This window comes from Oryza brachyantha, chromosome 6, assembly GCF_000231095.2.
Source record: "Oryza brachyantha chromosome 6, ObraRS2, whole genome shotgun sequence".
NCBI lineage: Eukaryota > Viridiplantae > Streptophyta > Magnoliopsida > Poales > Poaceae > Oryza > Oryza brachyantha.
In genome coordinates, this window is record NC_023168.2 from 20173325 (window position 1) to 20190502 (window position 17178).

At 47.1% G+C, this 17178-nt stretch overlaps 2 protein-coding genes across 2 annotated transcripts; both read left to right on the forward strand.

Moving 5' to 3' along the window:
* Positions 1–3732: 3732 nt before the first annotated feature.
* LOC102719499 (tyrosine-sulfated glycopeptide receptor 1-like) lies at positions 3733–7184 on the forward strand. The gene has a single exon (XM_040525563.1). The coding sequence runs from the start codon at positions 3776–3778 to the stop codon at positions 7019–7021; it is 3246 nt and encodes a 1081-aa protein (XP_040381497.1). The 5' UTR covers positions 3733–3775; the 3' UTR covers positions 7022–7184.
* Positions 7185–10961: 3777 nt separating this feature from the next.
* On the forward strand, positions 10962–14200 carry LOC102719779 (tyrosine-sulfated glycopeptide receptor 1-like). The gene has a single exon (XM_040525204.1). It carries the CDS (start codon positions 10962–10964, stop codon positions 14196–14198), a length of 3237 nt encoding a protein of 1078 aa, XP_040381138.1. The 3' UTR covers positions 14199–14200.
* The last annotated feature ends 2978 nt before the right edge of the window (positions 14201–17178 follow it).

Here is a 17178-nt window from a genome sequence, read left to right on the forward strand (position 1 = left end):
AATAAAAAGTCAACGACGTAAAAAAAATAGAAGAGGGAGTACTAGAACTCAGGCTTTGGTTTGAAACTTTGGTAGCATATAGAAGAAGAGCCAAATAATTGAGAAGGTTAATTGTAGCCCCTAACCAAACACAATTTATAGTCAAACCAAATAGCTAGCCAAAATATTGCTATGACCAAAGTTGTTGGCGACGGCGCTAATCTCATGTGCCGTCTCCACCCAGCTAAAGCCAATGGACCAAGCCCAATAATCCGACAGATTAGGCCCGAATTGGATATAGCCCAAAGGAATGGATGGGAGTACTCACAAAAGCAAATATGCGATGAAATGGAGGAAAAAGAGACAAGAAAGAGAAAACGTTATCTATGACAATGACTAATGACTTATAGTTGATTGTATTGAAATAAATTTTATTGTATATCGATGGAAATGAAATAAGAGAAATAACAAATTTCAATATATTAATTAATAGATCGCACCTGACTCTATTTTTATATATATGCTCTGAGTATGTCTATATATATATATATATATCAAGACTAATACGTACACCCCTTAATATAAGCTATTCTACACCCCTACCCTTCCAAGACCTCCCAAGACCCATCCCACCTCACACCTTCCTCCCAAGGCCCAAAAACTATCCTCACATCATTTAAAGGCTGGTTAAAAGGTTAATCCCGTGGGTCAACCCTTTTATGGGCTTCCTCTCATGTCTATTTAAACTCACCTCTCGTCTCACAAGAATTGTGCAGTAACACGACGAAAAAAATGTAATAATACAATAACTAATTTGCAGTAACAACGTCGAAACATACCCATGAGGGATCTACATTTTTATAACATTTTTTTCAAACAATATGGTACAAAAGTTCTTAAAAAAATAATATATGAGTTGAGAAATAAAGTTGTTTAAAGTTCAAAAATCTTAAGAAATATCTATAAGTGCAGTAATGATGCACCTTCTATTCAGTAATAACGCTATGTTGCTATAAAATATGTGTATTGTTACTGCATAACTGTAGTAACCTCGTGATAGAAGTGTAATAACATTGCGATATACGTGCAGTAACATGCGTGTTGTATAGTTATAGGAACGTCATGATAAAAATACAGTAACATCACGATACAAATACAGTAACATCGTGACTGTATATTGTTGCTACAGTACAACTAATGCATGTGAGAGAGCTAAAAGTATTGTATTCCCAATCTTTAGAGAGCAATATCTTATGTGTTTTATATTATTTTTCAAAACCGTTTTCACTACATTGGTTAAAAAAATGTGATTTAAAAAACTAGATCCGTCATGACTATATTTTAACATTGTTACTACATTTTATAAGGCATGCTACTGTATTTTTGTATTCGGGTTACTGTATTTTTTAGATAGACGGGAGTTGGCAAAGGTGGGATGGGGAGGAAGGTCAAAGGAGCGGTTTGATCGGCGGGGAAGGCTTTGACCAGGCTAGTTGAGGGGTCGTAGACCCTTGGGAGAGATGGGAGGTGGATTTGGACCTTATGAGAAGAGGGGGCATAGAATAACTTATTCTATGTGATACGTGTGTATATGTATATATATATATATATATATATATATATATATATATATATATATATATATATATATATATATATATATATATATATATATATATATATATATATATATATATAGAGAGAGAGAGAGAGAGAGAGAGAGAGAGGGGTATCCTATCGCGTCCGTTCACCGTGCCTAACACAATAATAGAGTCTAGCTTACGTGAAGGTGATGCAGCTGAAATCTTCTAAAGCATGAGAATCCCCGAGGTGTTTGTTTATAGGGGCTAAACTTTAGCCTCTAGTCACATCAGATGTTTGGACATTTATTATAAATAGTAAACGTAGTCTATAAATAAAACCCATGCATAATCTTGGACTAATTTGTGAGACAAATCTAATGAGCCTAATTAATCCATGATTAGCATATGTGATGCTACAGTAAACATTTGCTAATTATGGATTAATTAGGTTCAAAAAATTCGTCTCGCGGATTAGCTCTCATTTATGAAATTAGTTTTTTTATTAGTCTATATTTAATACTTCAAATTAGCGTCCAAACCACCAATGTGACATGTGACTAAAAAGTTTAGCCCCATCTAAACAACCCCTAAACCAGCTTCTCTTCTCAGCTTTACGTGGGGTGATGTATATTTGTAAATGAAAAAAAAATTATAAATAAATTTTTTATATATGTGTTCTTAGCAATTAAGAGTTAAAGTTGAAAATAAATTAAAGTGAAAAAACTCAAAATCAACTTTAAATTTAAAATTAAAATATAATTTTTGGTTTATAAGCATGTTGAGAAACGAAAAGATGCACTTCTCCTCTCAGCTTTGCATAGTTGACTCGTCACCACTAAACCAGCAACAGCAGGTTGGCCACCGATCGATTTGAGTGCACGCAAATGTGCCTGAATTCTGAACCGCTATCCCACTTGCTGTCTTGCTTGCATCGTGCCACTGATTGAAGAACGAGCGACCATGATAGAGTTCAAGAATTACAATGGTAAGCGTCTCTGTTCAAAACTCATGAAGATTTGTGTATCATCTGACATTTTTATAACAATTTAAGAGGAGCAATTTTACCATTCTTAAGAAGGTATCAGGAGGTATTATTTTTTAAAAAAAAATTTAGTACCTTTTGATATATATTAGAAGGTACTAAATTTTATATAAAAAACAGTGATATCTTATTTTACCTACTCAAGGATAAAAAAATGCTCGAAAGAAAAACACCTAAGCCAAGCATAACTCGCGAGTCAGAAATTTTTTAAAGAGTTTTACTCCCATCCTTTATTTTGTACCGCGAGGGACCAGTACCTCGAGGTACTAATATTCCCACTCGTGCTATCTATCTCACGACCAAACTAGTACCTCGAGGTACCATGCAATCGTGACCGTTCGATCTATCATCACCAATAGTCGAGATTTTAGTATCAACTTGATCGTGAGGTGGATAGCACGAGTGAGGAATTTAGTTACCTCACGGTACTAATACCTCGCGGTACAAAACAAAGGAGGTGAGTAAAACTCTTTTTAGAAATTACATTATTTTAATGGAAAATCGTAAGTTTTGGCATTGTATTTTTTTAAGTTGGTGTTTAGAGGCATGTAAAAGTTATAATTTTTTTTTGCAAAAGTGAGAGGTGGTCCGTGTCCTTATATACTTTTTGGTGAAATTTGCTAGTCTAGACTGCCAAATATCAAATGCAAAGTTACCTTTTTTTTTAACCCCTGGTGTTTAGATTCATTTTGTCAAAAAGTACAAATACATGCACGGTGGTAAAGCCTGTCGAATGTCAGCAGTTCGACAGGCCTCTTGGCGCCAGGTGGTGGGCCCCGTCGAATGATGAATGTTCGATAGTGTGCCCTGTCAAACAGCAGTAGTTCGACAGAGCCCAATCGAACACTCACCGTTCGACAGGGTGCTAAAATTATGATTTTACATATATGATCTCTATTCTTGCGATTTTTCATTAAAATAATTAATTTTTTAGAAAAATTTCCGCGAGTCGCGACGCACTACCGTCTACCGGCCTGCGCGTACGCTGCAGTTGACTCGCATTACAATATGCACTCAGTTCAAAGTCAGACAATGCCAAGCTCTCCAATCTTCTTGCGCCTGCTGATACTTTCGCAATTTCTCCTCCCTCGATCTGCTACTCCATCGCCAGCCTATCAGATCACCATGCGTGTTAGCATCTCAAACTGTTCGCCATGGTGACCTTGCCACGATGGAGATGAGTGGCCAGGTCGTCGTCTTGGTAGTTCTTGTGCTGGTTTTGGTCATCCCACTTTGCGGCCGTGCAGCCGCGTGCGTGGAGGCGGAGAGGGAGGCGTTGCTGTCCTTCCTCGTCGCGGCCTCGCCCCGAGCAGGGGACGGCATCGTCGACGAGTGGCGGCGAGGGTCGCCGGACTGCTGCACGTGGGACGGCGTGGGGTGCGGCGGCGACGGCGACGGCGCGGTCACGCGTCTGTGGCTGCCCGGACGCGGGCTCGGCGGGACGATCTCGCCGGCGATAGCCAACCTCACCGCGCTCACGTATCTCAACCTGTCCGGCAACAGACTCACTGGCCAGTTCCCCGCGGCGCTGTTCTCCCTGCCCAATGCCACCGTGTTCGACGTCAGCTACAACCGCCTCACCGGCGGGCTACCAAACTTCCCGGCGGCCGCTGCGGCGGCCGTTGCTCCCGGCGGCCTTTCGCTGCGAGTGCTCGACGTGTCGAGCAACCTATTGGCAGGGTTGTTCCCGTCCGCGATCTGGGAGCACACGCCACGCCTCGTGTCGCTGAATGCCAGCAACAACAGCTTCCATGGCTCGATCCCGTCCTTGTGCGTGAGCTGCCCGGAGCTTGCCGTTCTTGACCTCTCCGTGAACATGCTCAGCGGGGCCATCACCCCCGGGTTCGGCAAATGCTCGCGGCTGCGCGTTCTCAGCGCCGGCCGAAACAACCTCACCGGCGAACTCCTCGGCGACCTCTTCGACGTGAAGCCGCTGCAGCAGCTGCTGCTGCCGTCGAACAAGATAGAGGGACAGCTTGATCCGGCGCGCATCGCCAAGCTGACAAATCTTGTCACTCTTGATCTTACCTACAATGCGCTCACCGGTGAATTGCCGGAGTCGATCAGCCAGCTCAGGAACCTGCAGGATCTCCATCTGGGCCATAACAACTTCACCGGAACGCTCCCGCCGGCGGTGACCAATTGGACCAGCCTCCGGTGCCTCGACCTCCGGTCAAACAGCATCACCGGGGATCTCATGGACGTTGACTTCTCCGCCCTCGTCAACCTCACCGTCTTCGACATGGCCGCCAACAACATCACCGGCACCATCCCGCCGAGCATCTACTCGTGCACGGAGATGAAGGCGCTCCGCGTCAGCCACAACCTCATGGGCGGGCAGGTCGCGCCGGAGATCGGCAACCTGAGACAGCTCCAGTTCTTCTCGTTGACCGTGAACTCGTTCGTCAACATCAGCGGCATGTTCTGGAACCTCAAGGGCTGCGCCAACCTCACCGCGCTGCTCGTCTCGTACAACTTCTACGGCGAGGCGCTGCCGGACGCCGGCTGGGTCGGCGACAACGTCAGGAGCGTCCGGTTGATGGTGATGGAGCACTGCGCTCTGACAGGAGCGATCCCGTCGTGGCTGTCGAAGCTGAGGGACCTCAACATCTTGGACCTCTCCGGCAACCGCCTCACCGGCCCGATCCCCAGCTGGCTCGGTGGCATGCCGAAGCTTTACTACGTCAACTTGTCGGGGAACCAGCTGTCCGGGGCGATACCGCCGTCGCTGATGGAGATGCGGCTGCTGACGTCCGAGCAGGCCATGGCGGAATTCAATCCAGGCCATCTCCCGCTCATGTTCACCCTGACGCCGAACAACGGCACAGCGAGCCGGCAGGGCCGCGGATACTTCCAGATGTCCGGCGTCGCCACGACGCTCAACTTCAGCGACAACGGCATCACCGGCGGGATCCCGCCGGAGGTCGGGAAGCTAAAGACACTGCAGGTGCTCGACGTCAGTTACAATAATCTCTCCGGCGGCATCCCGCCGGAGCTTAGCAGCCTCGACAGGTTGCAGATTCTGGACCTGCGTTGGAACAACCTGACGGGCACGATCCCTCCGGCGCTCAACGAGCTAAACTTCCTCGCCATGTTTAACGTGGCGTACAACGACCTCGAGGGGCCGATCCCGACGGGCGGTCAGTTCGACGCGTTCCCGCCATGGGACTTCAAGGGGAACCCGAAGCTATGTGGCCAGGTGATCTCTGTCCCCTGTGGCACCAAAGTCGAGGCGAGAGGCGACACTTCGTCCAAATTCGTCGGGAAGAAGCCCCTGATCGCCATCGTTCTTGGTCTCTGCTTGGGCATGGTTGCTCTGATCGTCTCCCTCGGATGTGCTGTGATCGCCGTAAGAAGAGTCGTGTCCAATGGAGCCGTCCGTGATGGCGGGAAAGGCGAGGAGGCGTCCCTGTTCGACTCCATGTCGGACCTGTACGGAGACTTCTCCAAGGACACGATCTTGTTCATGTCGGAGGCTGCCGGCGAGGCGGCGAGGAGCGTGACGTTCTTGGACATCCTTAAGGCGACCAACAACTTCAGCGCCGCGAACATCATCGGGTCGGGGGGCTACGGCCTGGTGTTCCTCGCCGAGCTGCAGGACGGCACCCGGCTCGCCGTGAAGAAGCTCAACGGCGACATGTGCCTTGTCGAGCGGGAGTTCCAGGCGGAGGTGGAGGCGCTGTCCGCGACGCGCCACGAGAACCTCGTCCCGCTGCTGGGCTTCTGCATCCGCGGGCGGCTGCGGCTGCTGATCTACCCGTACATGGCGAACGGCAGCCTCCACGACTGGCTGCACGAACGTCGCGCCGGCGACGCGGGCGCGGGCGCGGCGCCGCTGCTTCTGGACTGGCGCGCCAGGCTCAACATCGCGCGCGGCGCCAGCCGCGGCGTGCTCTGCATCCACGAGCAGTGCAAGCCCCAGATCGTGCACCGAGACATCAAGTCGAGCAACATCCTCCTCGACGAGGCCGGCGAGGCCCGCGTCGCCGACTTCGGGCTGGCGCGCCTCATCCTCCCCGACCGGACCCACGTCACGACGGAGCTGGTCGGCACGCTGGGGTACATCCCGCCGGAGTACGGCCAGGCGTGGGCGGCGACGCTGCGCGGCGACGTGTACAGCTTCGGCGTCGTGCTTCTGGAGCTGCTCACGGGGAGGCGGCCCGTCGAGACCTCGCCGTCGCCGCACGGGCAGCAGCTGGAGCTCGTCCGGTGGGTGGCGCAGATGCGGTCGCAGGGGAGGCACACCGAGGTGCTCGACCCGCAGCTGAGGGGCAGAGGCAACGACGAGGCGCAGATGCTCTACGTGCTGGACCTCGCATGCCTGTGCGTCGACTCGACGCCGTTGAGCCGGCCGGCGATACAGGATGTGGTCTGCTGGCTCGACAACGTCGACACCATCAGTAGATCAAACGTCTGATTGTCTGATCTCCCACGGCCGAACCTGTCAGATCAGCGAATTGAAGCATTCTGTAATGCATTGCGGTTTTAAAAAACAATGTTCAGTAATGCATTGTCAAAGAATGAGAAAATGACAGTAATCTGAACACTGGAAAATGACGTGTTGGTGGAGCATCGAGTTGCTTAACTTTAAATTTACTGATAATACAGTAATCTGAGCACTGATATTGATTATAGAATGAGATTACTACCATGTGAAAAAGTAGAGTAATTTTACAGTACTTAAGAATTTAAGAATGTATCTAAGAATGTATCAAGAATTACTAAAATTTTAGTGTAAAATTTGATATCTTCTACTATCTAAGGTATTAAGAGGTACTAAATTTTACAAGCAATTTTACAGTCCCTTAGTAGGTACCAAAAAGTATCAAAATTTAAAGTTTTTTTATCATCCTTGAAAAAATAGTTCAAGGTACCACATACTTTGAGATACATTGTATCTTGAGATACCAAAAATAAAATTCTTGATACATTGAGATATTTTCATAAAAAGAATTAAGCAGCGTTTGGTCTGGCTTCCACTTCACTAGATAAGTATTCAGAAGATAAACCTCTGCAAAAGAAGCTTTTAACAAACTTATATAAGAGTTAGAACGTATAAAATTTATTAAGGATAAAGTTATGTTGCAATGAACAAACAAACTGCTCCAAAACGGCCTGCACCACGAGAGGGTAAAGACTAATAATATCAACGGCGTTGCCCTACAAAATGAGCTATTGGAGTTGTATGTCCTATGTGTCGTGTCAGTGACGATAGTGACATGATGATAGAGAATCTGTACTACATTTGTCTCATAATAATTTTATTTTTCGTTTTTCCGTGTCCAACGTTTGATCATTCGTCTTATTTGAAAAATTTGTAAAAAAAACTTTAAAAAATTACTCATGTATAAAGTACTATTCATATTTTATCATCTAGTAACAATAAAAATATTAATCGCAAAAAAATTCAAATAAGACGAATGGTCAAATGTTGGATACGGAAAAAACGAAAATTAAGGTTATTAAGGGCATTTCTAACCCAATGACTAGGATGTTATCCATAGCATTAAATAAGTTGCCACATAGGATGAAAAGTAATGTGGCAAGTGAATAAATGAGGAAAGAGAATGAAACAAGACATGGTTTCTACACAACATTTAAAATATCATGTGAGATAAGTAGCATTAAATTTAAGTGTGGAATATTGGTGTTTGCATTGGAAGAGTAGTGTCTAGTACTATTTTCTTGATGATGGGAAGTTTATAGAAAACATATCTAGTGTTATGGGTTAGGAATGTCCCTGTGGGACGGAGGTAGTATGTGCTTGTCACTGCTTTCCATACAGCATGAAAAATCGCCGCCTCAGAAAAAAAAAAACAGAAAGCTAAAGGGTTGCATCTATTGTTTTCTACTCAATCTATTCTCCATGGTCCATCTCCAATTATACGATGTGCTGATGAAGTGATGAGTACATTATAAGCATATCTGAAATGGCTAATTTGTTGCTGCTAGCTCAATGGTATGAAAATAGAGATATAGAAATGTTTGACCTGTAATGAAGCCCTTGCACTTGCAATTCCTCAATTACAACCAGAAGAAAATTTGTTTGTAAACTCCGTGGTGCGAACTATTACATTTGTTTCATATAAAAAGATGTAAGATGCTCGGGCTCTTCTTAGATTTACGTAAAAGCTAATAAATTTAGTCACATATATAAATAAAACAAATTCATTACATATATAAATAAAACAAATTCATTGATCTATATACGAATCTAGATAATACTAAAATATCTTATGCCATAGAATGGAGGGAATATTATGGAGATGTCAAGGTGCTTGAATACGACGATGATCAAAGAAATAAAATGTTTACTATAATTTCCCCTGCTTAGGCATGAAATTAGGCATTCAAATACGGAAACTTATGTACTATCCAAATTGATGAAGTTTAATCTACCTAGCATATGGCTGTATTTTAATCCAAACCAGTTATGAGTTTGGATTTTTCACGTGCATGCTTTTTAAGCTCCCAAAAAACATGTTTTGTGCATAAATTTTCTATATAATTTTTTTCTGAACCGACCGATCTGAAACAAGATTACCGGTGGTTAATATAGTTATTTATACCCTTAAATAGATATTAAGAAATTATATAATTATTTTACTTCTTCAATCTCATCTATTTCTAACGCCATTGGCTGATCCCCACTTATGCTTTTTGATTAACAGTGAAATCTAACAGGAATGAACTGTTATATTTACTTTACAAACACACGGTACTAAATTTAATCCACACATCTCACGATAAAAGTACAGGTTTGACTATAAATAGTGTTAGTATATCCAAAACTTTATTTTATTCTTTTTATATAGATTGACTTTGAAAACTTCAAATTTTGCAACATGGTAGATTCATAAGATACAAGTGTTAGTTTTTATTACAATTTCTTATACCTTCTTGGTCGATAATTGAGGACAGGGAGGAGGTAATGTATGACGACATCACGTGTGCATAAGTTTCCTGTGCACATATTGTGCACGTTAACTACTAATTGTTACCAGAAGCTCTATAAAAAAAATGTACATATACTTCCAAATGGAATTACATTTAGGTACAAAGTCTCGTACTCAAAATCATTATACACAGAGAGAGAAAAAAAATAAGACAAAATTATAGTTTATAAATCACCAGATTTTTTTTTCAATTTTTTGTTATGCAATATAATAAATTTGAAGATGGGACTTTATGTATAAGTATAATTCGATGATATTTGTTCGTTGGTGTGTGCATAGTAAATGTCCCCATGGAATAATATTTTTCAAAAAGATTTTTTACCATAATTGAAATGGTTCAAGGAGATATCATATTTCTTACCACAAAAATTTGATACCTATATATGTCTCGAGATACTAAAAATTTAGGGGTGATTGTTTGATATTTTTATGAAAAAAAGCCAAACGACATATTTATGAATAAAAATATAAATAAAACTTTTTTACATACATATTGTTAGCGATCCAAAAGCCAAGGCTAGAAAATAATTTTTGGTAAAAAGAACCCCTAAAATCAACTCTAAATTTAAAAATAAAAATTCAATTTTGACTTAAAAACAAAAGGATGGAGTTTCAGTACGAAAAGTTTCCATTAAAAAAACACACCGAATAAGAATCGAAGATTGCATGCTTCAGAACCCAGTGGCGTGAATCGCTCGGCACGTTGCAAGTTTGCAAGTTGCAACCATGGAACCCGCGTGTGCACGTTTACCCTCTTCGCCACCACGGCAGCCACGCGCGCGAAACCACCGGTGCGCTCAGCTCACGGCCGTGCGGCGGCGGCGGCGAGAGGAACGACGGGCGCGGCTACGCGCGCTGCGGAATACAGCATCCATCCACCGCCAAATCAACTGTTGCCATCATCACGACTCGCCCCAGCTGAGAGTGACCGCCGATGAATGAGCTGCAGCTTTCAGCTTATCGTCCACGCATGGCGTGTCAACTCTTACCAAAGCAATTAACTAACCACAAACCTTAATGCAACTAGGTAATATGTGCGACTTAGGTCTTAAACTACTCGTAACTAGCTGTCCTTTCCAGAAAGTCAAACCCCCTCTTGGTGTCCTTTCCAGTATATACAAATCATGGGGATGTCCTGAAGCATCGCCTTAGCTTTAATCTAAACTCGAACACATGATGATGGCTGTGTGCTGTGCGTGCCACCTTGCCGTACGCAGTTCGCCGCAGTTGACTTGCACTACAAATATTGCAGTGCAGTGCAGTGCAGTTCGGCTCAGTATAAGCGTCAGATAAACGTATCGTCATATACAACGGCGAGCTCGCCAATCAGATCGGCCGCGGCGGTCTTGGACCGTCATGCTCGCCGTGGCGATCGATCATGCCACGATAGAGAATTAGAAGATGGGTTGGGTTTGCCGAGTCATCCTCGTTTCGGGAGCTCTTGTGCTGGTTTTGGCCGCCTCGTTCTGCGGTGGCGTGGCTGCGTGCGTGGAGGCGGAGAGGCAGGCGTTGCTGTCCTTCCTCGCCGAGGCCGCGCCGCCGGCGGGCGACGGCATCGTCGCCGAGTGGCGGGGGTCGCCGGACTGCTGCACGTGGGACGGCGTGGGGTGCGACGGCGGCGGCGCGGTCACGCGTCTGTGGCTGCCGCGGCGCGGGCTTGGCGGGACGGTCTCCCCGTCGGTGGGCGACCTCACCGCGCTCGTGCACCTCAACCTGTCCGGCAACAGCCTCACCGGTCAGTTCCCCGAGGTTCTGTTCTCCCTGCCCAATGCCACCGTCGTCGACGTCAGCTACAACTGTCTCTCCGGCGAGCTGCCTAACGTGCCGGCGGCGGCGGTGGCTGGCATTGCCCGCGGCGGGCTCTCGCTTCAGGTGCTCGACGTTTCGAGTAACCTCTTTGCGGGGAGGTTTCCGTCCGTGATCTGGGAGCACACGCCGCGCCTCGTGTCGCTGAATGCCAGCAACAACAGCTTCCATGGCTCGATCCCGTCCTTGTGCGTGAGCTGCCCGGAGCTGGCCGTTCTTGACCTCTCCGTGAACGGTCTCAGCGGGCCCATCTCCCCCGGCTTCGGCAACTGCTCGCGGCTGCGCGTTTTCAGCGCCGGCCGCAACAACATCACCGGCGAACTCCCCGGCGACCTCTTCGTCGTGAAGACGCTGCAGCGTCTGCAGCTCCCATCAAATCAGATAGAAGGCCGGCTTGATCTAGAGCGCATCGCCAAGCTGACCAATCTTGTCACGCTTGATTTAAGCTACAACGTGCTCACCGGCGAATTGCCGGAGTCGATCAGCCAGATCTCGAAGCTGGAGGAGCTTCGGCTCGCCAATAACCACCTCACCGGAACGCTCCCGCCGGCGTTGAGCAACTGGGCCAGCCTCCGGTGCCTCAACCTCCGGTCGAACAGGTTCATCGGGGACCTCACGCGCGTTGACTTCTCCGGCCTCGTCAACCTCACCATCTTCGACGTGGACGCAAACAACTTCACCGGCAGCATTCCGCCGAGCATCTACTCCTGCACGGCGATGAAGGCGATGCGCTTCAGCCACAACCACATGAGCGGTGGGCAGGTCGCGCCGGAGATCGGCAACCTGAAAGAACTCCAGTTCTTGTCGTTGACCCTCGACTCCTTCGTCAACATCAGCGGCATGTTCTGGAACCTCAAGGGCTGCACCAACCTCACCGCGCTGCTCGTCTCGTACAACTTCCACGGCGAGGCGCTGCCGGACGCCGGCTGGGTCGGCGACCACATCAAGAACGTCCGGGTCTTTGTGATGGAGAACAGCGCGCTGACGGGCACGATCCCGGCGTGGCTGTCGAAGCTGCAGGACCTCAGCATCTTGAACCTCTCCGGCAACCGCCTCACCGGCCCGATCCCGAGCTGGCTCGGAGGCATGTCGAAGCTGTACTGCATGGACCTGTCCGGCAACCTCCTGTCCGGGGAGATACCGCCGTCGTTGATGGAGATGCGGCTGCTGACGTCCGAGCAGGCCATGGCAGAGTTCAATCCAGGCCATCTCCCGCTCGTGTTCACCGTGAAGCCAGACAACAGAACAGACCAGCAGGGCCGTGGATACTACCAGATGCTGGGCATTCCCACGACCCTCAACTTCAGCGACAACGCCATCACCGGCACGATCCCGCCGGAAGTCGGGAAGCTAAAGATGCTCCAAGTGCTCGACGTCAGTTGCAACAACATCTCCGGTGGCATCCCGACGGAGCTAAGCAACCTGACCAGGCTGCAGATTCTTGACTTGAACGGGAACCGCCTGTCGGGGACGATCCCTCCGGTGCTCAACGAGCTCCACTTCCTCGCCGTCTTCAACGTCGCGTACAACAACCTCGAGGGGCCGATCCCGACCGGCGGCCAGTTCGACGCGTTCCCGCCAAGGAGCTTCAAGGGGAACCCGAAGCTCTGTGGCCAGGTGATCTCTGTCCCCTGTGGCAACAAAGTCGAGGGTAGAGACGACACTCCGTCCAAGCTCGTCGGGAAGAAGGTCCTGATCGCCATCGTTCTTGGAGTTTCCCTTGGCCTGGTTGCTCTCATCGTCTTCCTCGGATGCGTTGTGATTACCGTCAGAAAGGTTATGTGCAACGGAGCAGTTCTTGACGGTGGGAAACTCGTGGAGGCCCCCCAGTTCGACTCCACGTCGGAGCTCTACAATGGCAGCTCCAAAGACACAACCTTTTTCATGTCGGAGGTCGCCGACGGGGTGGCGAAGACCGTGACGTTCGTGGACGTCCTGAATGCGACCAACAATTTCAGCCCGTCAAACATCATCGGGTCGGGCGGGTACGGCCTGGTGTTCCTCGCCGAGCTCCAGGACGGCACCCGGCTCGCCGTGAAGAAGCTCAACGGCGACATGTGTCTAGTGGAGCGAGAATTCCAGGCGGAGGTGGAGGCGCTGTCCACGACGCGCCATGAGAACCTCGTCCCGCTGCTGGGCTTCTGCATCCGCGGGCGGCTGCGGCTGCTGATCTACCCGTACATGGCGAACGGCAGCCTCCACGACTGGCTGCACGAACGTCGCGCCGGCGACGCGGGCTCGGGCGCGGCGCCGCTGCTTCTGGACTGGCGCGCCAGGCTCAACATCGCGCGCGGCGCCAGCCGCGGCGTGCTCTGCATCCACGAGCAGTGCAAGCCCCAGATCGTGCACCGCGACATCAAGTCGAGCAACATCCTCCTCGACGAGGCCGGCGAGGCCCGCGTCGCCGACTTCGGGCTGGCGCGCCTCATCCTCCCCGACCGGACACACGTCACGACGGAGCTGGTCGGCACGCCGGGTTACATCCCGCCGGAGTACGGCCAGGCGTGGGCCGCAACGCTGCGCGGCGACGTATACAGCTTCGGAGTCGTGCTGCTTGAGCTCCTCACGGGGAGGCGGCCCGTCGAGACATTGCCGCCGCCGCAGGGGCAGCAGCGGGAGCTCGTCCACTGGGTGCTCCAGATGCGGTCGCAGGGGAGGCATGCCGACGTGCTGGACCCGCGGCTGAGGGACAAGGGCGACGAGGCACAAATGCTGAACGTTCTCGACCTCGCCTGCCTCTGCGTCGACTCGACGCCGTTGAGCCGGCCGGCGATACAGGATGTGGTCAGCTGGCTCGACAACGTCGACGCCATTGGCAGATCAGATCTCTGATCCCAATTACCATACGTGTCAGAAGGTGCTTCGAAATGAAGTATTCTGTTGATCTGTTCGCTGTCCAGGTGTCACACAATGCAAAAACTAACAGTAATCTGGAACACTTAACCATCATGCATAGAATGGCCGGAAATTAGAAGGATCACAGAGCGATTTTTTATTTATATATTTTCATTAAAAATTAACAAAAATATTTTTTTAAAAAAATATCAGCCAAAAGAGTTAAAATTGCAAAATTAGACTCTCAACGCTGGGCCTGATCTAGACGATGGTGTTGGGACCACCATCACAAAGATCCCCGCTTAAGCTTTTGACCAATTATATATATAAATATATATTATTTATTAACATATGCAAACTATATATTTTTGATCAATTTTATATTTTTATTATATATTTATATTGTACGGTATATTTGTCACAATTTAAAAAATTATGTAAGTTGGGTCACCGTAATAAAAATTTTGAATATGTCAATGTCTCAACGCCTAGCTAGTGGGCAATATATATAAAACATGAGCAATTTTACAGTCTTTGAGAAAGTACTAGGAGGTACCACCTTTTTATGTAAATTTTAGTAACTCTTGATACCTTAGCTATTATGAGTACTAAATTTTACACTAAAATTTTGATACCTCTTGATACCTACTCAAGAAATATAAAATCATAAAACATCCATCATCTAAGCGATATAACTTAGGTGGCAAACGTCTATAGATGCTCATGACAAGCAGGAATCACTCATGAAATGACCCGTCTTTTTTGCAGGCAACTCCTTAATACCCTACAAGCGGGTGTTCTATTACTTCTCATGGAACTTCATGTAAAATAATTCCTCATCTCTATTTTTTTGCATGCTGCCCCTCATCCATTTAAATTGCCCAGCAGGTGGGCATTAAGGGGGACACTTGTAAATGTGGCAAGCACCGTTATTCGTCCGTCCAATTACCACCAAAAGATAGTTGTTACGTTAAATATATTGTCAACTGGCTAGCCGTTAGGTGTTTAGTTTTGTATTCTTCAAACATTTTTTTAAAAAAATTTAATAAAAAAATTTCTCACAAAGCAGCAGCTCCTCTATGTCTCGGCATGTGAAACAAATGAGGTTTGTTTCAGTCAAACAAAAAGTAACAAAAAGTATATCAAGATACTGGTATCTCACGGTACCAAATTGTTTCTGATCGTTGGATCTAACAGTGCACATGTTACTCAGCTAGATCCAATGGTGAAAAACGATTTAGTACCTCGAGGTACCAGTACCTGTACCTTGAGATATTTTTTGTTGGACTGGAGCAAATCTCAAAACACATAGGTCCATGTTCAGACGGATGCAGAGTTCTGGCCGTGGCATGAACATGTTCTTTGCACTAGGAAATGTTGTTGGGACATGGTTACATAAGCAGAGCTTGCTTCCTGCCGTGTGTGCCACAAGAACCTGTAGCTTCCAGAGTCCTGACCGTGGCATGAACATTTCCAGAGTTCGCTTCCTACACATGTATGTTTTCCACGTCCTTTTTTTTTTCGTCCGCAGAGTCCTGGACTTCTGAGTAATGCAAGATCAACCTTGAGGATGTGTAAGATCCACCAAAATTAATGGAATTGATTTGCATTTTAGTTGCTACCAGTGTGCTCCATTCGTATGCATACATAAACAAACTTGCATGAGAAATTTTACGGTAGTCGAAGAAGTACTCAAATGTATCATTATTTTTAAAAAATAATATATCCAGATAACTAGTACATAAAGATACTGAAGTTTTATAACATGATACCTACTCGTACCTTCTTAAGGATAATAAAATTGACCAACTTGCAAGCTCTCGTGATTGCAAATAATCACCCATGGACCATCACAAACGTTTAAGTCTAAAAAAGTTGCCGTATGCAATCTCTATATTTGAACCATTAAGCAATCAGCTAGAATTTTTAATTTGTAGCCCTTTGAAAAAACTTTAATCATAAATAGATTTTTAAAAAAACTTCAACAAAAAATAGACCTTTTAGCTCGACGCCAATGTTATTGGCGCCGTGGTCCAATATCTCAGCACCAAAGACGATGGCATCGACAAACTTGGTCCCCGAGACAGCTAAGTCATTGGTATGGAGAAGGACGACGCCAATGTCATTGACGGCAAGGACCTATTTTTTAAAAAAAATTTTGGAAAAAGGACCTATACGTAAGAAAAAATATTTATAAATAGGTTCTAAGCGCTAATGTCATTGGTGTTGAGGACCTATTTGTAAATATTTTTTACAGATTAATCCTTTTGAGAACTTTTTTTACAACTAGTTTCTCGGGGCCAATAACATTGGCGCCGTCCTTCTCTACAGGACGGCACGAACATCATTGTCGCCATCCTATTCAATGATGGTGCCAATAATGTTGACGCCGTCGAAAAAATCCATTAAAAAAATAAATTTTTTAGAGTTCTATTTATAAAATAAGTTTTCTAAAAGGATCAAATGTCAAAATTGCAGTCAGCGAAGCCTTTACCTTCTGCCGTGATTCGCCCGGCATTGCCCGTTCGCAACCGGGAATCCGCCTTTGCACGTCGCCCGCGGCGTGCGCGTCACATGGGGGAAGGGCCGCTTCACTTCGCGGCCAGAAGGCAGCCAGCCAGGCGGCGACATCCCCGGAGCGGCTCGATTGCTCGGCGGGGAAGTGGAGCCGGCACGCGCGCCGCCGCCGGCCGGGCGAACGGCCTTGTTGCGGCCACGGCGGCGAGAGGAACGATGGCGGGCCGTGCATTGGGCCAGGATGCCATGGTCCCGTAGACTTTTGGCATGGGCCGTATCGGCATTGGTTCGTGATGGGCGAGTCTGGTCTAATACGCGAACAGTGTACGCCGCGCGACCACATTCGCATGATTTACAACTTTTTTTTATAATCGGGTTGTATTGATATTTACTAACTGCCCTATACTATCGAGTTTAGTGGTTTGTTCTAAAATATTTAGATGATTTGTAGGCGACACTA